General features: G+C 42.7%; 1 protein-coding gene across 6 annotated transcripts in view; it reads left to right on the top strand.

Moving 5' to 3' along the window:
• Positions 1-4,357: 4,357 nt before the first annotated feature.
• The window catches only part of LOC106602098 (carboxypeptidase Z), a 32,482-nt gene continuing 12,991 nt past the window's right edge, over positions 4,358-23,848 (top strand). For 4 of the 6 annotated variants that reach the window (XR_014393124.1, XR_014393123.1, XR_014393122.1 and 1 more), the window contains exons 1-10: positions 4,359-4,874; positions 9,679-9,711; positions 14,776-14,827; positions 15,821-16,004; positions 17,327-17,474; positions 18,589-18,730; positions 18,823-18,896; positions 19,649-19,893; positions 21,051-21,212; positions 23,038-23,196. Coding sequence is in view for 3 of the 6 variants with exons in the window: in XM_082978685.1 (XP_082834811.1) it covers positions 4,763-4,874; positions 9,679-9,711; positions 14,776-14,827; positions 15,821-16,004; positions 17,327-17,474; positions 18,589-18,730; positions 18,823-18,896; positions 19,649-19,893; positions 21,051-21,212; positions 23,038-23,196 (1,311 nt within the window). In the remaining 3 variants the exon portion in view is untranslated. Of the gene's footprint in view, positions 4,875-9,678; positions 9,712-14,775; positions 14,828-15,820; positions 16,005-17,326; positions 17,475-18,588; positions 18,731-18,822; positions 18,897-19,648; positions 19,894-21,050; positions 21,213-23,037; positions 23,197-23,848 lie in introns of all 6 variants that reach the window. The other 2 variants (XM_082978687.1, XM_082978686.1) reach the window with 2 other exon arrangements.

Genomic DNA, 23,848 nt, shown 5'->3' with positions numbered 1-23,848 from the left:
CAGTAGGGATGACCAGGGATGTTCTCTGTTTAGTGAGTCCTCCAGATCAGAGGCAGTAGGGAGGACCAGGGATGTTCTCTGTTTAGTGAGTCCTCCAGATCAGAGGCAGTAGGGATGACCAGGGATGTTCTCTGTTTAGTGAGTCCTCCAGATCAGAGGCAGTAGGGATGACCAGGGATGTTCTCTGTTTAGTGAGTCCTCCAGATCAGAGGCAGTAGGGATGACCAGGGATGTTCTCTGTTTAGTGAGTCCTCCAGATCAGAGGCAGTAGGGAGGACCAGGGATGTTCTCTGTTTAGTGAGTCCTCCAGATCAGAGGCAGTAGGGATGACCAGGGATGTTCTCTGTTTAGTGAGTCCTCCAGATCAGAGGCAGTAGGGAGGACCAGGGATGTTCTCTGTTTAGTGAGTCCTCCAGATCAGAGGCAGTAGGGAGGACCAGGGATGTTCTCTGTTTAGTGAGTCCTCCAGATCAGAGGCAGTAGAGATGACCAGGGATGTTCTCTGTTTAGTGAGTCCACCAGATCAGAGGCAGTAGGGATGACCAGGGATGTTCTCTGTTTAGTGAGTCCTCCAGATCAGAGGCAGTAAGGATGACCAGGGATGTTCTCTGTTTAGTGAGTCCTCCAGATCAGAGGCAGTAGGGATGACCAGGGATGTTCTCTGTTTAGTGAGTCCTCCAGATCAGAGGCAGTAGGGATGACCAGGGATGTTCTCTGTTTAGTGTGGGAATTGGACCATTTTCCTGTCTTGCTAAGCATTCAAAACGTGACAAGTACTTTTGGGTGTCAGGGAAAATGTAAGGAGGCCACCTAATCATCCCCAGCTTCCAAATGATCTCCTCTCCCCTGTTACTATTCCCCAGGTCATTGCTGGAAATGAGAACGTGTTCTCAGTCAATTTACCCGATTAAATAAAAAGCTAGCCGAAGAGCATTTTACTGGTTGAAGTGTTTAAAAAAAAGTATAATGCAGTCGATGATAACAAACATTACATTAAGCAGGACGTTCATACGAGTCTTACACTACATTAAGCAGGACGTTCATACGAGTCTTATACTACATTAAGCAGGACATTCATACGAGTCTTACACTACATTAAGCAGGACGTTCATACGAGTCTTACACTACATTAAGCAGGACGTTCATACGAGTCTTATACTACATTAAGCAGGACATTCATACGAGTCTTACACTACAATAAGCAGGACATTCATACGAGTCTTACACTACAATAAGCAGGACATTCATACGAGTCTTACACTACATTAAGCAGGACATTCATACGAGTCTTACATTACATTAAGCAGGACATTCATACGAGTCTTACATTACAATAAGCAGGACATTCATACGAGCCTTACACTACATTAAAACCTCTTTGGGCTAAGGGGCAGTATTTTCACATACGGATGAAAAGCATGCCCAAAGTAAACTGCCTGCTACTCAGGCCCAGAAGCTAGGATATGCATATAATTAGTAGATTTGGATAGAAAACACTCTGAAGTTTCTAAAACTGTTAGAATAATGTCTGTGAGTATAACATAACTGATTTGGCAGGCACAACCCCGAGCACAATCCATCCAGGAAATTCTTTTTTTGAGGTCATTGTGTTTCCCAAAGGGTTTCTATTGAAAGATCTATTTATGAGGAACCTGGTTGCAGTTCCTATGGCTTCCAGTAGATGTGAACAGTCTTTAGAAATTGGTTGATGTTTTTCTTTTAAGAAATGAGGAAGTAGTGCTATTCATTGTAAGTGTCACTCCAGGTGGACTCCACTGTTTTGGTGCGCGTGAACTGGAACGCGCTTCACTTTGTTTTTATCCGGTATTAGAAACAGTTTATTCCGTCTTAAATTTGATCGATTATTTACGTTTTTACCTGAGGTTGGATTAGGAAAGTGATAAGAGAATTATCTAATAAAGGTAAATGAATCAATAAACCATTATGAATTATAAGTCATGTAGTATGGTTAATAAATAATCAATGTAATGATCGATTAGTCCCAGAAAGTCTAGTAGAGGCTGGAGAGGGAGAGAAATGTGTGTGAGTATGTAGTGGGCCCAAGAGGGCAGGGGCCAGATGGTAAAGGGAGTAGAAACTTCAAGGGGTTCCTAACCTTGAGGGAAAGGAACAGGCTGAGCTGGATAGTGATAAACAGTGTGGGAAGTCAATGGGGGATGTAGTTCACCAACAGTTTGTGTGTAAATGCATGTGCGTAAGTAAGCAAGAAACTATATAATGACTGTTTTGTTATCTTGACCTCAGAACATTCTCTGAATAAAGCTACAGAAACCTTTTGCAGAAAGCTGAGTCCTTGCCTAATTATTTAACCCATTGTCTTACAAACCTTGGGCATTAGTCAAGGCGTATTGATTATTGATTATTATCATCAAGATATACAATTATTTGAACAGAAAGTTGTTTGAAATGTTTGGACTAAGTTTACAGGTAACTTATTAGATACTTTGTAGGCATGTTGGGCGAGTTGAAACTGGTGTATTTCTGAATGAAACGCGCCAAATAAATGAACATTTTTGGGACATAAAGAAGGACAATATCGAACAAAAGGACCATTTGTGATGTTTCTGGGACATTTTGGAGTGCCAACAGAAGAAGATCTTCAAAAGGTAAGGCATTAATTATATCACTATTTCTGACTTTTGTCGCGCACCTGCCTAGTTGAAATCTGATTTTCATGTGTTTGTATGCGGGGCACTGTCCTCAGATAATCGCGTGGTCTGCTTTCGCCATAAAGCCTTTTTGAAATCTGACACAGCAGCTGGATTAACAAGAAGTTAAGCTTTATTTTGATATATTACAAATATATATTTCGTGAATGTTGAATATTGATATTCCTGTAGTTTAAATTTGGCGCATTACAATTTCACTGGATGTTGTCAAATCAATCCCGCTAAAGGGAGGCGCATGAAGGGATCCATAAGAGTTAAGCAGGACATTCATACGAGCCTTACAGTCTAATTGTAACCCAGTAGTAGTGTGAGCTGCTCTCATAAAGCAACATGCAGGCTGTTTCTACAGTCTGAGAAGTCCCCTGTGTTTTCCCCCGCGGTGGAGAAATTGTGCATACCAACTCGGAATGTGTGTGTGTGTGTGTGCTCGGTGTGTGTGTGTGTGTGTGTTCTATGTATGTTTCCTTAAGGTATCCCTCCATACCTCAGAAGGCTCCCTGAGTAACATACCTCACATTCCTGGCAACAATGGCTGTGTTTTTATTAGCCTGTTTAATAGAGGAGAGGGTCTTCAGAGCTGTTATCAATGGACACTAGTTTTACATTGAGTTGTATTGACAGTGACTGTGTTTGCAGGCAGAGTGAACTTTAGTATGATAAAGACATGATTGTAAAATTGTTTCAGTAGTTATTTATTAACCGTAAAAAGAATAATAATAATAATAATTTAGATGATATTCTGTGATGACTAAGGCAGCATCCCAAACGGAACACTAAACCCTACATATTCCCTATGGGCCCTGGTCAAAAGTAGTGCACCCTATTCCCTATGGGCCCTGGTCTAAAGTAGTGCACCCTATTCCCTATGGGCCCTGGTCTAAAGTAGTGCACTATATAGGACCAACAAGGTATCACGGTCCCACTTCAGAGTCAAACGTTTCAGACTGGAGGGGGCTAAACGTCTGTGTGTGAAGTGAAAGTAAACATAGATTTAAGTTTTATTCATTTAAATACCGAGTGGTTAAAACTACTACTTCTGGACGGTTGAGCTAACGTAGGCTAATGCGATTAGCATGAGGTTGTAAGAAACCAGAAAATGAAGAGGTTAAAAGTTCGTTTTTATTTAATGTTTTATTTAACCTGGCTGGTAGTGTCATTGGGGGATGCAGGGACAGACTTTTATTGTGGTTTTCCATTTTAAGTTCCGCTGTCTCCTGGACAACCTCTCTGGGGACTAGATATACTGCCAACACACTGAGATACACACCATGCACACACACACACACACACCATGCACACACACACACACACACACACACACACACCCCCCCCCCTATGCACACACACACACCATGCACAAACAGACCTGAAATTCCTCAGACAGCTTCCAGTAATAAGAGACGCTTCTCTCTGACGTCACAAAGTATAAACCAAGAGATCTTTACATTTAATCCACCCGTTCAACACACACAGTAAGGACATGTTCCTCTTTTGTCTTCCCGCCAACACACACACACACACACACACACACACACACACACACACACACACACACACACACACACACACACACACACACACACACACACACACACACACACACACACACACACACACACCCTGGATGTCTTCTGTAATATGATCTACTGGAAGAGTATTCTCTTGATTTTCCTGGCTGTGGGGGTTCAAGGGGAGAGGGAGAGAGGGAGAAAAGAAACGTTTTTCAACTGTGGAAGGTAGGAGAGAGACAGAGAGACAGAGAGAGAATGAGAGAGAGAGAGCGAATGAGAGCAAATGAGAGCGAATGAGAGAGAGAGAGAGAGAGAGAGAGAGAGAGAGAGAGAGAGAGAGAGAGAGAGAGAGAGAGAGAGAGAGAGAGAGAGAGAGAGAGAAGCGTTTTCATCTGTGAGAGGTAGGAGAAAGAGAGAGAGAGAGAGAGAGAGAGAGAACTTTTTCATCTGTGGGAGGAAGGAGAGAGAGACAGAGGAATTTAATCTGTGGGAAGTAGTGTAGTGTAATTACAGAGTGTATAGCAGACCTGTTCCACTCTGTACCAATCCTGCCACATCACTATGGATGCAACGGAATACAAGACGTTTTTAACCGTTTTTACCCTCTTCAATGTCCTGTCGATATGCTGGTGTGCCCCTCAACAGTTCTGCGAGCCTGGAGAGGACGCTTCGGGTAAAGTATTCATTCATCATCTTCATGACTGGTTATGCATCATGGAGCTTTTGAAGTAAGCCACGAGGTCATTTCTGAGACAATTGTCTTTTTTTTTTCTTCATGTGATTTTTTTATAAAAGTGGATAGTGTTTGTTTGCTACAGCCTCGCGATCTATCCAGATTAGCTACTCAGTGCTTCTACTTCTGCATGGCTTGCTGTTTGGGGTTTTATAGGCTGGGTTTCTGTATAGAAACGTTAATATGCACTGTCCCTTTAAAAATAAAACATTTACTCAAACTCAATATGAGTATTTCAAGTTAGGTTACTAGTATTTCAAGTCAGGTTACTAGTATTTCAAGTCAGGTTATTAGTATTTCAAGTCAGGTTACTAGTATTTCAAGTCAGGTTACTAGTATTTCAAGTCAGGTTACTAGTATTTCAAGTCAGGTTACTAGTATTTCAAGTCAGGTTACTAGTATTTCAAGTCAGGTTAATAGTATTTCAAGTCAGGTTAATAGTATTTCAAGTCAGGTTAATAGTATTTCAAGTCAGGTTACTAGTATATCAAGTCAGGTTACTAGTATTTCAAGTCAGGTTAATAGTATTTCAAGTCAGGTTAATAGTATTTCAAGTCAGGTTAATAGTATTTCAAGTCAGGTTACTAGTATTTCAAGTCAGGTTACTAGTATATCAAGTCAGGTTACTAGTATTTCAAGTCAGGTTAATAGTATTTCAAGTCAGTTTAATAGTATTTCAAGTCATGTTACTAGTATTTCAAGTCAGGTTACAAGTATTTCAAGTCAGGTTAATAGTATTTCAAGTCAGGTTACTAGTATTTCAAGTCATGTTACTAGTATTTCAAGTCAGATTAATAGTATTTTGAGTCCAACCCACAGTATCCGATTATCAGTGCAATATAATTCTATAAAAAATGTCAAAGTAAATGTCACCACAGATGTCGATGCTTCGTCTGTGTTGGTGTCTGACGTTCTACAGTGGCTTGCGAAAGTATTCACCCCCCTTGGCATTTTTCCTATTTTGTTGCCTTACAACCTGGAATTAAAATAGATTTTTTGGGTGGTTTGTATCATTTGATTGACACAACATGCCTACCGCTTTGAAGATGCAACATATTTTTTTATTGTGAAACAAACAAAAAATAAGACAAAAAAAAACAGAAAAATTTGGCGTGGATAACTATTCACCCTCCCAAAGTCAGTACTTTGTAGAGCCACGTTTTGCAGCAATTAGAGCTGCAAGTCTCTTGGGGTATTTCTCTATAAGCTTGGCACATCTAGCCACTGGGATTTTTGCCCATTCTTCAAGGCAAAACTGCTCCAACTCCTTCAAGTTGGATGGGTTTCGCTGGTGTACAGCAATCTTTAACTCATATCACAGATTCTCAATTGGATTGAGGTCTGGGCTTTGACTAGGCCATTCTAAGACATTTAAATGTTTCCCCTTAAACTACTCGAGTGTTGCTTTAGCAGTATGCTTAGGGTCATTGTCCTGCTGGAACCTGAACCTACGTCCCAGTCTCAAGTCTCTGGAAGACTGAAACAGGTTTCCCTCAAGAATTTCCTTGTATTTAGCGCCATCCATCATTCCTTCAATTCTGACCAGTTTCCCAGTTCCTGCAGATTAAAAACATCCCCACAGCATGATGCTGCTGCCACCACCATGCTTCACTGTGGGGATGGTGTTCTCGGGGTGATGAGAGGTGTTGGGTTTGCGCCAGACATAGCGTTTTCCTTGATGGCCAAAAAGCTCAATTTTAGTCTCATCTGACCAGAGTACCTTCTTCCATATGTTTGGGGAATCTCCCACATGCCTTTTGGTGAACACCAAACGTGTTTGCTTATTTTTTTCTTTAAGCAATGGCTTTTTTCTGTCCACTCTTCCATAAAGCCCAGCTTTGTGTGGTGTACAGCTTAAAGTAGTCCCATGGACAGGTACTACAATCTCTGATGTGGAGCTTTGCAGCTCCTTCAGGGTTATCTTTGGTCTCTTTTTTGCCTCTCTGATTAATGCCCTCCTTGCTTGGTCCGTGAGTTTCGGTGGGCGGCCCTCTCTTGGCAGGTTTGTTGTGGTGCCATATTCTTTCCATTTTTTAATAATGGATTTAATGGTGCTCCGTGGGATGTTCAAAGTTTCTGATTTTTTTTTATAACCCAACTCTGATCTGTACTTCTCCACAACTTTGTCCCTGACCTGTTTGGAGAGCTCCTTGGTCTTCATGGTGCCGCTTGCTTGGTGGTGCCCCTTGCTTAGTGGTGTTGCAGACTCTGGGGCCTTTCAGAACAGGTGTACGTATACTGAGATCATGTGACACTTAGATTGAACACAGGTGGACTTTATTTAACTAAGTATGTGACTTCTGAAGGTAATAGGTTGTACCAGATCTTATTTAGGGGTTTCATAGCAAAGGGGGTGAATACAGTTGAAGCCGGAAGTTTACCTTAGCCAAATACAGTGGGCTCCAAAATGACTGGCACCCTTGACTGGCAATGCACAAACAATACTTAAACAAATATAAACAATATAATTATAGAGATAACCTCAAAATACCAACATGTGAGAAATACTGTACTTTATTAATGTTTCAATGGAACCAACCAAAATCATTTATTGATTTAATTAAAAATCAATGTCCTCCAAATCAAGGTTTCACAATTAATGGCACCCTTAAAGATTATTGTAAATAACATCTACCAAAATTAAACCACAAATTAAATTCCACTTATTTAAGTTTATCTAAGTCTTAAGGAACTATATTGAGCCATTACATCACTTCCTGTTTCACTAGGGTATAAAAATGAGGTCACACACATGCAATGTCCCGCTGTCATCCAACACCATGATGAAAACAAAAGATCTGGCAGTTCAAAAGAGACAGATGGTCGTAGACCTTCATGAATCTGGTAATGGCTACAAGAAGATCCACAAACGATTGAATATATCACTGAGCACTGTCAGGGCCATTATTAAAACATTCAAAAGATATGGAACAGTTGAAAACCTCACGGATAGAGGACGCAAATGCATTTTGCCCCCCCAGGATAGGGAGGAGGATGGTGAGAGAAGCAACAAAATCCCCAAGAATCACTGTGAAAGAATTGCAGGCCTTGGTGGCATCTTGAGGTCACCAGGTTTCAAAAAGCACCATCAGATGCCACCTCCACAACCACAGGCTCTTTGGAAGGGTTGCCAGAAGAAAGCCCTTTCTGACCCCAAGACACAGACGCAGCGCTTGGAGTTTGCCAAACGTCATTTAAATTATGACTGGAAGAATGTGCTCTGGTCAGATGAGACCAAAATGTAACGTTTTGGTCAGATACAGCATCGGCATGTTTGGAGTCGAAACAGAGATGCATACAAGGAGAGGCACCTCATACCCACGGTGAAATATGGAGGGGGTCAGTGATGTTTTGGGGCTGTTTTAATTCCAGAGGTCCAGAGGCACTGGTTAAGATTGATAGTATAATTAATTCCACCAAGTATCAGGCAATTTTGGCTGACAATCTGGTTGCCTCTGCCAGAAGGCTGGGACTTGGCCGTAGGTGGACTTTCCAACAAGACAATGACCCGAAACATACCTCAAGATCCACACAGAAATGATTCTGTGACAACAAAATCAATGTTCTGCCCTGGCCATCTCAGTCGCTGGACCTAAATCCAAACAAAAACCTGTGGGCTGAGTGGAAGAGGGCAGTTGATAAGCGCAAACCCAAGAATGTGAAGGATCTTGAAAGGATCTGCATAGAGGAATGGTACAAAATCCCTCCAAATGTGTTCCTTAACCTTGTCAAACATTACAGGAAAATACCATGCTGTTATCCTTACCAGAGGTGGTGGCACTAAGTACTAAATGAGGAGTGCCAATAATTATGAAACCTTGATTTTGGTTAAATTTATTTTGTATTAAATAATTGTATGATTTTGGTTGGTTCCATTGAAACATTAATAAAGTCCAGTATTTCTCACATGTTGGTATTGAGTTAATCTCTATAATTATATTGTTTATATTTTTAAAAGTATTGTTTGTGCATTGCCAGTCAGGGGTGCCAGTAATTTTGGGGCCCACTGTACATGGTAAGTCTGGGGGTTCTCAAGGAGATGTTAGAGAACCACTGCAGTAAGCTAAGTAAAGTCTGGGGGTTCTCCAGGAGAGGTTATAGAACCACTGCAGTAGGTTACATAAAGTCTGGGGTTCTCCAGGAGAGGTTGGGGAACCACTGCAGTAGTCTACATAAAGTCTGGGGGTTCTTCAGGAGAGGTTGTAGAACCACTGCAGTAGGTTACATAAAATCTGAGGGTTCTCCGGGAGAGGTTATAGAACCACTGCAGTAGGCTACATAAAGTCTGGGGGTTCTCCAGGAAATGCTGGATATCACTGCAGTAGGTTACATAAAGTCTGGGGGTTCTTCAGGAGAGGTTATAGAACCACTGCAGTAGGTTACATAAAGTCTGGGGGTTCTCCAGGAGAGGTTGGAGAACCACTGCAGTAGTCTACATAAAGTCTGGGGGTTCTCCAGGAGAGGTTGGAGAACCAATGCAGTAGTCTACATAAAGTCTGGGGGTTCTCCAGGAGAGGTTGGAGAACCACTGCAGTAGTCTACATAAAGTCTGGGGGTTCTCCAGGAGAGGTTGGAGAACCACTGCAATAGGTTACATAAAGTCTGGGGGTTCTCCAGGAGAGGTTATAGAACCACTGCAGTAGGCTGCATAAAGTCTGGGGGTTCTCCAGGAGAGGTTATAGAACCACTGCAGTAGGCTACATGTACTTCTGTTATGATGTGTTCTGTATTTTGTATTTTGCAGGAAGATGCAACAACGGTCCAGATGAAGAAAAACGTAAGTGGTTCACTGAAGTTTTTATTCTTATAAGAAAATAAATAAATGTAAATATGGATTGTAAAATATATCTTATGTATGATAGTCTATGTCAACCGTATAGCAGTGCACTGTAGCTTACAGTGTTTATAGTGTACATACCACATGTGGATTTGTGTCAATAGACCTACAGTTGGAGTCGGAAGTTTACATACACTGAGGTTGGAGTCATTAAAACTAGTTTTTCAACCACTCCACAAATTTCTTGTTAACAAACTATAGTTTTGGCAAGTTGGTTAGGACACCTACTTTGTGCATGACACAAGTAATTTTTCCAACAATTGTTTACAGACAGATTATTTCACTTATAATTCAATGTATCACAATTTCACTGGGTTAGACGTTTGCATACAGTAAGTTGACTGTGCCTTTAAACAGCTTGGAAAATTCCAGAAAATGATGTCATGGCTTTAGAAGCTTCTGATAGGCTAATTCACATAATTTGAGTCAATTGGAGGTGTACCTGTGGATGTATTTCAAGGCCTACTTTCAAACTCAGTGCCTCTTTGCTTGACATCATGGGAAAATCAAAAGAAATCAGCCAAGACCTCAGAAAAAAATTGTAGACATCACCAAGTCTGGTTCATCCTTGGGAGCAATTTCCAAATGCCTGAAGGTACCACGTTCATCCGTACAAACAGTAGTACGCATGTATAAACACCATGAGACCACGCAGCCGTCATACCGCTCAGGAAGGAGACGCATTCTGTCTCCTAGAGATGAACGTACTTTGGTGCGAAAAGTGCAAATCAATCCCAGAACAACAGCAAAGGACCTTGTGAAGATGCTGGAGGAAACAGGTACAAAAGTATCTATATCCACAGTAAAATTAGTCCTATATCGACATAACCTGAAAGGCCGCTCAGCAAGGAAGAAGCCGCTGCTCCAAAACTGCCATAAAAAAGCCAGACTACGGTTTGCAACTGCACATGGAGACAAAGATATTACTTTTTGGAGAAATGTCCTCTGGTTTGATGAAACAAAAATATAACTTTTTGGCCATAATGACCATCGTTATGTTTGGAGGAAAAAGAGGGAGGCTTGCAAGCCAAAGAACACCATCCCAACCATGAAGCACAGAGGGTGGCAGCATCATGTTGTGTGGGTGCTATGCGGCAGGAGAGACTGGTGCATTTCACAAAATAGATGGCATCATGAGGCAGGAAAATGATGTGGATATATTGAAGCAACATCTCGAGACATCAGTCAGGAAGTTGAAGCTTGGTCACAAGTGGGTCTTCCAAATGGACAATGACCCCAAGAATACTTCCAAAGTTGTGGCAAAATGGCTTAAAGACAACAAAGTCAAGGTATTAGAGTGGCCATCACAAAGCCCTGACCTCAATCCTATAGAAAGTGTGTGGGCAGAACTGAAAAAGCGTGTGCGAGCAAGGAGTCCTACAAACCTGACTCAGTTACACCAGCTCTGTCAGGAGGAATGGGCCAAAATTCACCCAACTTATTGTGGGGAAACTTGTGGAAGGATACCCGCAACATTTGACCCAAGTTAAATAATTTAAAGGCAATGCTACCAAATACTAACTGAGTGTATGTAAACTTCTTACCCACTGGGAATGTGATGAATGAAATAAAATCTGAAACAAATCATTCTCTCTACTATTATTTTGACATTTCACATTCTTAAAATAAAGTGGTGATCCTAACTGACCTAAGAAGGGGAATTGTTACTCTGATTAAATGTCAGGAATTGTGAAAACTGAGTTTAAATGTATTTGGCTAAGGTGTATGTAAACTTCCCGACTTCAACTGTATATGTCTGTATATTCTGTTTATTGTCTGTGTATTCTGTTTGTTGTCTGTATATTCTGTATGTTGTCTGTATATTCTGTATGTTGTCTGTATATTCTGTATGTTGTCTGTATATTCTGTTAATTGTCTGTATGTTCTGTTTATTGTCTGTATATTCTGTATGTTGTCTGTATGTTCTGTATGTTCTGTTTATTGTCTGTATGTTCTGTTTATTGTCTGTATATTCTGTATATTCTGTTTGTTGTCTGTATATTCTGTATATTCTGTTTATTGTCTGTATGTTCTGTTTATTGTCTGTATGTTCTGTTTAATGTCTGTATATTCTGTTTATTGTCTGTATGTTCTGTATGTTCTGTTTATTGTCTGTATGTTCTGTTTATTGTCTGTATATTCTGTTTATTGTCTGTATATTCTGTTTATTGTCTGTATGTTCTGTTTATTGTCTGTATGTTCTGTTTATTGTCTGTATATTCTGTTAATTGTCTGTATGTTCTGTTTATTGTCTGTATATTCTGTTTATTGTCTGTATATTCTGTTTATTGTCTGTATATTCTGTATGTTGTCTGTATGTTCTGTATGTTCTGTTTATTGTCTGTATGTTCTGTTTATTGTCTGTATGTTCTGTTTATTGTCTGTATGTTCTGTTTATTGTCTGTATATTCTGTATGTTGTCTGTATTTTCTGTATGTTCTGTTTATTGTCTGTATATTCTGTATGTTGTCTGTATGTTCTGTATGTTCTGTTTATTGTCTGTATGTTCTGTTTATTGTCTGTATATTCTGTTTATTGTCTGTATGTTCTGTTTATTGTCTGTATGTTCTGTTTATTGTCTGTATATTCTGTTTATTGTCTGTATGTTCTGTTTATTGTCTGTATGTTCTGTTTATTGTCTGTATGTTCTGTTTATTGTCTATATATTCTGTTTATTGTCTGTATATTCTGTTTATTGTCTGTATATTCTGTTTGTTGTCTGTATGTTCTGTTTATTGTCTATATATTCTGTTTATTGTCTGTATATTCTGTTTATTGTCTGTATATTCTGTTTGTTGTCTGTATGTTCTGTATAGTCTGTTTATTGTCTATATATTCTGTTTGTTGTCTGTATGTTCTGTTTATTGTCTATATATTCTGTTTATTGTCTATATATTCTGTTTATTGTCTGTATATTCTGTTTATTGTCTGTATATTCTGTTTGTTGTCTGTATGTTCTGTATAGTCTGTTTATTGTCTGTATATTCTGTTTGTTGTCTGTATGTTCTGTATAGTCTGTTTATTGTCTATATATTCTGTTTGTTGTCTGTATGTTCTGTTTATTGTCTGTATGTTCTGTTTATTGTCTGTATATTCTGTATATTCTGTTTATTGTCTATATAGTCTGTTTATTGTCTGTATGTTCTGTTTATTGTCTGTATGTTCTGTATAGTCTGTTTATTGTCTGTATGTTCTGTTTATTGTCTGTATGTTCTGTATATTCTGTTTATTGTCTGTATATTCTGTTTATTGTCTGTATGTTCTGTATGTTCTGTTTGTTGTCTGTATATTCTGTTTATTGTCTCTATATTCTGTTTGTTGTTTATTGGCAGTACCCTTTAACAGAGTCAAATTCCTTTACATGCAAATGTAGCAGGATGGAACAAGCTTGTACGTAGATGTCTGTGTGCATCCCAAATGGCAGACTGTTGACCATATAGTGCACTACTTCTGCCCAGGGGCCATAGGGACTAGGGTGCCGTTTGGAACACCTCCGTAGTCTCAGAGAGGGCAGGAACATTAGTTAGGACCTGTGGGGGGGATGTTCTGTACGGTCACCTGTCTGTCTGGGATGATGTAAAATACAATTATATAGATATCACTTCAGGAGATAACAGAGATATGTACTGTTAATTAAAAAAAAAAAATTGTAACGTTCAGAGAATGATATTTAAAAACAAATTCATTCTAGGCAGAGTTGCAAATAAAAAAGCCATATCTCAGATTGGCCAATAAAAAGAAAACATTAAGATGGGCAAAAGAACACAGACACCGGACAGAGGAACTCTGCCTAGAAGGCCAGCATTCCGGAGTCGCCTCTTCACTGTTGACGTTGAGACTGGTGTTTTGCGGGTACTATTTAATGAAGCTGCCAGTTGAGGACCTGTGAGGTGTCTGTTTCTCAAACTAGACACTCAAATGTATTTGTCCTCATGCTCAGTTGTGCACCGGGGCCTCCCACTCCTCTTTCTATTCTGGTTAGAGCCAGTTTGCGCTGTTCTGTGAAGGGAGTAGTACACAGCGTTGTAAGAGATCTTCAGTTTCTTGGCAATTTCCCGCATGGAATAGCCTTCATTTCTCAGAACAAGAATAGACCGACGAGTTTCAGAAGAAAGTTATTTGTTTCTGGCCATTTTGAGCCCGTAATCGAACTCACAAATGCTGATGCTCCAGATACTCAACTAGTTTAAAGAAGGCCAGTTTTATTGCTTCTTTAAATAGGACAACAGTTTTCAGCTGGGCTAACTTAACTGCAAAAGGGGTTTCTAATGATCAATCAGCCTTTTAAAATGAACCTAACTGCAACGTTCTCAGAACCTCCCTGCAACGTTCTCAGAACCTCCCTGCAACGTTCTCAGAACCTCCCTGCAACGTTCTCAGAACCTCCCTGCAACCTAAAAATGTATGTTCCAAGAACAGGCAAAATGTTCCATTTTACATGTCAGGAAACCTATGTCTTCGTTCCCAGAACGAATGAGAAACCAAAAACGTACTTTCCCACAACTTCCAAGGATCCAAATGTGCTGCTAGCTGGGTAAAGTCCCTTAGGTCTTGAGTAAGTCCTATAACATCATTTAATCAACAAAGTAGACAGTAAAGTGTGACCAGGTTCAGTTGCCAAACGTTGTCCAACAATGCAGATAGAAATGCCATGACTACAGCCGACATGACTCCTAGTTCTACGTGTCAGATAAGCATGTTTGTTCTACATAACATATTTCTATCTGAACGTTCCAAAATGTTGTGTCCTCTTCTTACCCCTAACCCTCCTCCCTCCTCTCTCCACTGCAGCAGTGTGTTCAGAGATTAACCTGGGTTACTCCTCTTACCCCTAACCCTCCTCCCTCCTCTATCCACTGCAGCAGTGTGTTCAGAGATTAACCTGGGTTACTCCTCTTACCCCTAACCCTCCTCCCTCCTCTCTCCACTGCAGCAGTGTGTTCAGAGATTAACCTGGGTTACTCCTCTTACCCCTAACCCTCCTCCCTCCTCTCTCCACTGCAGCAGTGTGTTCAGAGATTAACCTGGGTTACTGCAACGACCTGGACTACTCCAGGTGAGTCTTCAGGTTATCCTCCCTTACTATAGACAGAGTGTTGTTGTGAAAATGTAATACCGAGAGAGACTTGTTCTTGGTCATTTCTTCAAACGATCATCTTTATTTTAATATCGATTTAATTATTGCAGCAATGAGACCGTCAGCCCACCAGTCTTCACTGACTGTTAGACTGAGAGTCTAGCCTTTACAGACGATGCACAGTTTTTATATAGCTGATACCAAGATTGCTTAGTCAGTCACTTCTAACCTTCCCATAAGCCACCTTGGTTATCTACACAGGATGGTATTTTACTTAGTTTCCCAGATGCCTGGAGGATGAGACGATGAGGCATTGCTCTTAACTCTTCCAGGCTCTCTCTATCTGGAGTCACACACACCACCTATTGTCTATAGAATGCTAACTTTTAGGTTTTTATCACCAACACAAATCATTTGTCAGCTTCAAGCTCTCTCTAGTAGAACCCATGTCCTCAACACCCAGACTAGCTGCAGGGTGCAGAGTGGAGACCATAAAACACAGCATTAGCAGGACAGAAATACCTTACTGTTCGTTAAGTAAATCATTGTTACATAGCAAACAAATAAGGTGAATACATAATTTTTCCCTCACAGTGTGCATCCCAAGTGGCACACTATTCCCTATGTAGTGCAGTACTTTTGACCAGGGCCCATAGGGGGTTCCCTCCCTTACCCTAGGGTGAAGATATTTCCCACATGGAAATGAAAGAGAATCACTTTGTTTGAGAAAAAACATGACCAATATGTCCTCATCTACTTGACTGATTCCCTGACTGATCGACAGACTGATTCACAGATTGATTGACTAACTGACTAATTGATTAATTAATTGATTGGTTGATTGACCTGATTGATTGACTGTTCAACAGACTGATCGTCAGATTGACAGATTAACAGACCACTCAAACGACGGACTGATCGACCGATCGACCAATCAACCAATTGATCAATTGCTCATCTCCTGTCTCCTAGGACCATCTTCCCTAACATTCTAGGTCAGCGGTCTCGTCATGAGGTGGAGTCTGGAGCTGAGTACCTCCTCCTCTCTGTGATCCATGGTCTCCTCAACGGGGAGTGTTCCCCTGACATCCGTCTGCTGGGGTGCTCCGTCCTCGCCCCGCGCTGCCAAGACCTACCCAACCCCGCACCCGTCAAGGTGTGTCCCAGCTAGCACATTTAGTTCCAGCCTCGCACCAGTCAAGGTGTGTCCCAGCTAGCACATTTAGTTCCAGCCTCTGACCGGTCAAGGTGTGTCCCAGCTAGCACATTTAGTTCCAGCCTCGCACCGGTCAAGGTGTGTCCCAGCTAGCACATTTAGTTCCAGCCTCGCACCGGTTAAGGTGTGTCCCAGCTAGCACATTTAGTTCCAGCCTCTCACCAGTCAAGGTGTGTCCCAGCTAGCACATTTAGTTCCAGCCTCGCACCCGTCAAGGTGTGTCCCAGCTAGCACATTTAGTTCCAGCCTCGCACCCGTCAAGGTGTGTCCCAGCTAGCACATTTAGTTCCAGCCTCAAGGTGTGTCCCAGCTAACACATTTAGTTCCAGCCTCTGACCGGTCAAGGTGTGTCCCAGCTAGCACATTTAGTTCCAGCCTCTCACCAGTCAAGGTGTGTCCCAGCTAGCACATTTAGTTCCAGCCTCTGACCGGTCAAGGTGTGTCCCAGCTAGCACATTTAGTTCCAGCCTCGCACCGGTCAAGGTGTGTCCCAGATAGCACATTTAGTTCCAGCCTCTCACCAGTCAAGGTGTGTCCCAGCTAGCACATTTAGTTCCAGCCTCTGACCGGTCAAGGTGTGTCCCAGATAGCACATTTAGTTCCAGCCTCGCACCGGTCAAGGTGTGTCCCAGCTAGCACATTTAGTTCCAGCCTCGCACCCGTCAAGGTGTGTACCAGCTAGCACATTTAGTTCCAGCCTCTCACAGGTCAAGGTGTGTCCCAGCTAGCACATTTAGTTCCAGCATCGCACCGGTCAAGGTGTGTCCCAGCTAGCACATTTAGTTCCAGCCTCGCACCAGTCAAGGTGTGTCCCAGCTAGCACATTTAGTTCCAGCCTCAAGGTGTGTCCCAGCTAGCACATTTAGTTCCAGCCTCTCACCAGTCAAGGTGTGTCCCAGCTAGCACATTTAGTTCCAGCCTCTCACCGGTCAAGGTGTGTCCCAGCTAGCACATTTAGTTCCAGCCTCGCACCCGTCAAGGTGTGTCCCAGCTAGCACATTTAGTTCCAGCCTCTCACCGGTCAAGGTGTGTCCCAGCTAGCACATTTAGTTCCAGCCTCGCACCCGTCAAGGTGTGTCCCAGCTAACACATTTAGTTCCAGCCTCTCACAGGTCAAGGTGTGTGTGCTAGAGGGGTTGGAAACAGGATGGGTGTCCATTTCGTATGGATTAATACAGTATTCTGCTTCTCCTCCTCATATTCCCCGCTTCTTCTTCTTCTCCTTCTTCCCCCTTCTTCTTCTTCTTCTTCTTCTTCTAAAGTCATGCCGCAGTACATGTGAGGCGGTGAGGAAGGGGTGTGGCCACGCGTTCGAGGGCATCGACATGGCGTGGCCTTACTTCCTAGACTGTGACCGATTCTTCGCCAGCGAACAGGAAGGCTGTCACGACCCGCTGGCCCCGTTAAGAGGTAGCCCTACCGGAATTCTACATGTTAAAAAAAACTTGTTGAATATACAATAATTACACAATAAGAGTTTTTAATGTACTGTAACACAAATTGAATTTTAACATGTTAAACATGCATTCTACCCTGTCTTACAAAATAAGAGTTTTTACTGTACTGTAACACAAATATAATTTTTACACATTAAACATACATTCTACCTTGTCTTAGCATTCACAAATACCTGAAAAGCTAGTTTGGACGGAGTGCATTTTTAGTTCCTAAATACATTACAAATGTATTTGAAAGAGCTTATCAAGTAATTTAACATGACATGGACGAAACATCGGAGCAATCGTAATGTGTGTCCTCCCCTTTTTAAAATTTTCGCCTAAAATGACATACCCAAATCTACCTGCCTGTAGCTCAGGACCTGACGCAAGGATATGCATATTATTGGTACCATTTGAAAGGAAACACTTTGAAGTTTGTGGGAATGTGATAGGATTGTAGGAGAGTATAACACATCAGATCTGGTAAAAGATAATACAAAGAAAAAACCAACCGTTCTTCTGTATCTTTTATGTATCATCATCTTTGAAATGCAAGAGAAAGGCCATAATGTATTATTCCAGCCCAGCTGCAATTTAGATTTTGGCCCCTAGATGGCAGCAGTGTATGTGCAAAGTTTTAGACTGATCCAATGAACATTGCATTTCTGTTTAAAATGTTGTATCAAGACTGCCCAATTGTGCCTAATTTGTTTATTAATAACTTTGCATGTTCAAAAAGGTGCACTCTCCTCAAACAATAGCATGGTATTATTTCACTGTAATAGCTACTGTAGATTAGACTGTGCAGTTAGATTAACAAGAATTTAAGCTTTCTGCCCATATCAGATATGTCTATGTTATGGGAGATGTTCTTGTTACTTACAACCTCATGCTAATCGCATTAGCCTACGTTAGCTCAACCGTCCCGTGGAAGGGACACCGATCCCGAATAAGTTTTAAAATGTGTTTCAGAAAACCAGTTATGATCAATTCAGCTAATCTCCCACCCCCTTCCTCCCTATCTCTCTCCCACCCCCTTCCTCCCTATCTCCCCCCTCCCTCCTCCTTTGCCCTCCCCCTCTCAGCCAGACAGGAAGTGGCTTTCTCCAACCTGTCTCCAGACGAACCTTCCACCATCATTCAGTTCACATACCACTCCAACGCCCAGATGTACAGCGTTCTGAAGAGGACTGCTGCCAAGTGCTCTCACATCTCCCGCACCTACAGGTACTGCCTGTGTTCTGCTGCTGTTTACTTTGACAGGAAATATCCCCTCAGGGATGGATAAACTACTGATCTGTGTGTCTATATATCTACAGTATCGGACGCAGCACAGAGGGGAAAGACCTCCTGGCCATAGAGTTCACAGACAACCCCGGAGGGCACGAACTGCGTGAGTGTGTAATGATTTCTGGGGTTTGAAACGCACAGCAATGAGGCAAGTCAGCTAGGGAGCCCATTGGTTCAGGGCTAGTTGAGTATCTCCTGTGTTTTAAATCCTATTGGTACAGGGCTAGTTGAGTATCTCCTGTGTCTTAAATCCTATTGGTACAGGGCTAGTTGAGTATCTCCTGTGTCTTAAATCCTATTGGTACAGGGCTAGTTGAGTATCTCCTGTGTTTTAAATCCTATTGGTTCAGGGCTAGTTGAGTATCTCCTGTGTTTTAAATCCTATTGGTACAGGGCTAGTTGAGGATCTCCTGTGTTTTAAATCCTATTGGTACAGGGCTAGTTGAGGACCTCCTGTGTCTTAAATCCTATTGGTACAGGGCTAGTTGAGGACCTCCTGTGTCTTAAATCCTATTGGTACAGGGCTAGTTGAGTATCTCCTGTGTTTTAAATCCTATTGGTACAGGGCTAGTTGAGTACCTCCTGTGTCTTAAATCCTATTGGTACAGGGCTAGTTGAGTATCTCCTGTGTTTTAAATCCTATTGGTACAGGGCTAGTTGAGTACCTCCTGTGTCTTAAATCCTATTGGTACAGGGCTAGTTGAGTACCTCCTGTGTCTTAAATCCTATTGGTACAGGGCTAGTTGAGTACCTCCTGTGTCTTCTAACATGAACTTTGACACAGGTTTTGTCTTGAGCAATTCCTTTCCTGTGTTTCTCACCCCCTCCTTACTCCCCCATCCCCCCCCCCCTCAGTGGAACCAGAGATCAAGTTGGTTGGCAACATGCATGGCAACGAGGTCCTGGGTCGTCAGTTGCTGCTCTACCTGGCCCAGTACCTGTGTTCCGAGTATCTCCTTGGCAACCAGCGTATCCAGACGCTCGTAAACACCACGCGCATCCACATCCTGGCATCCATGAACCCCGACGGTTACGAGCTGGCGGCCGCCGAGGTAGAGGATAGCAACGACCCGGAACAACAACCACACCACAACCAGGAAGTAAATCACAAATAAATAAAAAACGTCTAAGCCGGGTCCGACCAACCGCCGCGTAGAGATAGAAAGAGGCCACACCTCCTATCTTCTCCATTATATAGCGTCTGTGACAGCATGTGTTGGGGCACTCTCTTTCTAAGCCTGCCTCTTTTCCAACTGCCTATCATCTACCTGAGCTCTCCTATTGGTTCAGCCCCTCCCACTACCAGAGAGACAGAGTGATAGTGTCCTTAACCAATCAACAAAAAGCAGTCAGTAAGACTGTTGTCATGGAAATGCAGTGCCATTTATTTATTTTTGTAACTGTGTTTAACGTCGAAGAAATAACACTGATAGAAATCTCAAAAATGTTTTTCTTAAAATTACAAATAGTACGTGTTTAATAGATAGAACGTCTAGTTGTTGTTCTCCCCAACAGCTGGCAGTGGGAAGCTCTATTCTCTTCATCATCATGTTGTCAAACGAGGGATTTCTGGGCTATCTTCTTCACAGAAACAGCATGTCATGTCCTGTCCAACTACTGACAGGACTCCCGGGTGGCGCTGCCGTCTAAGGCGCTGCATCAAAGTCCCAGAAGTGTCACTACAGACACCCTGGTTCGAATCCAGGCCATATCACAACCGGCTGTGATGGGGAATCCCATAGGGCGGCGCACAATTGACCCAGCGTCGTCCAGGTTTGGCCAGTGTAGGCCGTCACTTTAAATAAGAATTTGTTCTTAACTGACTTGTCTAGTTAAGTAAAGGTTTAAATAAAAAAAAGTTTACTGGACAACTTGTTCTCTCCAGACGGATTACATAGTCTGTCCCTAAATGATGCCCTGTATAGGGAACGATCATGTGACTTGACTGGGAAAATCTCTGGGCCCTCTTCCGGGTCACATGGTCAATGAAACACTTCTGACCTCTTATATTCATCCTGTCCAATCACATTCTTCTCATCGACGTGTCTTCCATTACCCATGATGCTTCACTCTTCACTCCTCCCCGTCACGCTCCTGCAGGGTCGTGTGGTGTTGAACCATGTCTAGGGTCACGACCTTTACCCTCTGTGTGTGTTTCTACGTCTGTGTGTTTGTGTAGGGTCACGACCTTTACCCTCTGTGTGTGTCTGTGTGTTTGTGTAGGGTCACGACCTTTACCCTCTGTGTGTTTGTGTAGGGTCACGAGCTCAACGGTTGGACTGTGGGTCGCACCAACGCTCAGAACCTAGACTTGAACCGGAACTTTCCTGACCTGACGTCTATTCTCTACCGGAATCGTAGGATCAAACGGTTCCGCACCGACCACATCCCCATCCCAGACTCTTACTGGTTTGGTAAGGTATGTATCAACGTCTTGCTACATTGGTGTCGGTAGTGGGATGGCGCCAGTGAGGCCATTGGAGAGGTGTGTACACATGAGGGATCTAACTAGCATCTCTATAGCAAGTCCCTCAGGTGTAGGTACATCTCAGATCGAATGGGAAATTAGCTTTCTGTTGATGTTGGAAAGTATAGGACATTCGTACTGTTTTGGTAATCTATAGGACATTCCTACTGTTTTGGTAAGGTACAGGACATTCCTACTGTTTTGGTAAGGTATAGGACATTCCTACTGTTTTGGTAAGGTACAGGACATTCCTACTGTTTTGGTAATGTACAGGATATTCCTACTGTTTTGGTAAGGTACAGGACATTCCTACTGTTTTGGTAATGTACAGGATATTCCTACTGTTTTGGTAAGGTACAGGACATTCCTACTGTTTTGGTAAGGTACAGGACATTCCTACTGTTTTGGTAATCTATAGGACATTCCTACTGTTTTGGTAAGGTACAGGACATTCCTACTGTTTTGGTAATCTATAGGACATTCCTACTGTTTTGGTAATGTACAGGATATTCCTACTGTTTTGGTAAGGTACAGGACATTCCTACTGTTTTGGAAAGGTACAGGGCATTCCTGCTGTTTTGGTAATGTACAGGATAATCCTACTGTTTCGGTAAGGTACAGGACATTCCTACTGTTTTGGTAAGGTACAGGACATTCCCACTGTTTTGGTAAGGTACAGGATAATCCTACTGTTTTGGTAATGTACAGGATAATCCTGCTGTTTTGGTAATGTACAGGATAATCCTACTGTTTTGGTAAGGTACAGGACATTCCTACTGTTTTGGTAATGTACAGGTAAGGTAAGGTACAGGTAAGGTAAGGTACAGGTAAGGTAAGGTACAGGACATTCCTACTGTTTTGGTAAGGTACAGGTAAGGTAAGGTACAGGACATTCCTACTGTTTTGGTAAGGTACAGGTAAGGGAAGGTACAGGTAAGGTAAGGTAAGGTAAGGGAAGGTACAGGTAAGGTACAGGACATTCCTACTGTTTTGGTAAGGTACAGGTAAGGTAAGGTACAGGTAAGGGAAGGTACAGGTAAGGTACAGGTAAGGGAAGGTACAGGTAAGGAAGGTACAGGTAAGGGAAGGTACAGGTAAGGTACAGGTAAGGGAAGGTACAGGTAAGGTAAGGTACAGGTAAGGTAAGGTACAGGTAAGGGAAGGTACAGGTAAGGGAAGGTACAGGTAAGGGAAGGTACAGGTAAGGTACAGGTAAGGGAAGGTACAGGTAAGGGAAGGTACAGGTAAGGGAAGGTACAGGTAAGGTACAGGTAAGGGAAGGTACAGGTAAGGTACAGGTAAGGGAAGGTACAGGTAAGGTAAGGTACAGGTAAGGAAGGTACAGGTAAGGGAATGTACAGGCAAGGTACAGGTAAGGGAAGGTACAGGTAAGGGAAGGTACAGGTAAGGGAAGGTACAGGTAAGGTACAGGTAAGGGAAGGTACAGGTAAGGGAAGGTACAGGTAAGGGAAGGTACAGGTAAGGGAAGGTACAGGTAAGGTACAGGTAAGGGAAGGTACAGGTAAGGGAAGGTACAGGTAAGTGATATGTGTAATTTGCCTGATCTGACAAATAATGTAAGTATTTTGGTCCTGATCTGTGAAGGGGAAAACACCCATCTCTCTCATGTCACTCAGACAGTGTGAGGTGGTCATCCTCTGAATAACTGTTGTCTGCTGTTTGTAAAGAAATAGACAGCTGATCCTGCTGCTTGGACAGGGAAAAACTCTCCTCTCTTCTCCTCTCTCATCTTCTACTCTCTCCTGTCATCTCTCAGGTAGCTTCAGAGACCTATGCAGTGATGAAGTGGATCAGGTCTGTGCCGTTTGTCCAGTCTGCTAGCCTCCATGGTGGAGAGCTGGTGATCTCTTATCCCTTTGACTTCTCTAGACACCTCTATGAAGAGAGGATGTTCTCCCCTACACCTGATGAACAGGTACCCTGTCCTGTCCTACACCTGACCAACAGGTACCCTGTCCTGTCCTCCACCTGACCAACAGGTACCCTGTCCTCCACCTGACCAACAGGTACCCTGTCCTACACCTGACCACCAGGTACCCTGTCCTGTCCTACACCTGACCAACAGGTACCCTGTCCTACACCTGACCAACAGGTACCCTGTCCTACACCTGACCAACAGGTACCCTGTCCTGTCCTACACCTGACCAACAGGTACCCTGTCCTGTCCTCCACCTGACCAACAGGTAACCTGTCCTACACCTGACCAACTGGTACCCTGTCCTGTCCTACACCTGACCAACTGGCACCCTGTCCTACACCTGACCAACAGGTACACTGTCCTACACCTGACCAACAGGTACCCTGTCCTGTCCTACACCTGACCAACAGGTACCCTGTCCTGTCCTCCACCTGACCAACAGGTAACCTGTCCTACACCTGACCAACTGGTACCCTGTCCTGTCCTACACCTGACCAACTGGCACCCTGTCCTACACCTGACCAACAGGTACACTGTCCTACACCTGACCAACAGGTACCCTGTCCTGTCCTACACCTGACCAACAGGTAACATGTCCTACACCTGACCAACAGGTACCCTGTCCTGTCCTACACCTGACCAACAGCTA

Source organism: Salmo salar, chromosome 08 (genome assembly GCF_965601325.2).
Source record: "Salmo salar chromosome 08, fSalSal1, whole genome shotgun sequence".
NCBI classification, from domain to species: domain Eukaryota; kingdom Metazoa; phylum Chordata; class Actinopteri; order Salmoniformes; family Salmonidae; genus Salmo; species Salmo salar.
Note: the sequence above shows the minus strand (reverse complement) of the source record. Positions and strands in the feature narration are given on the sequence as shown.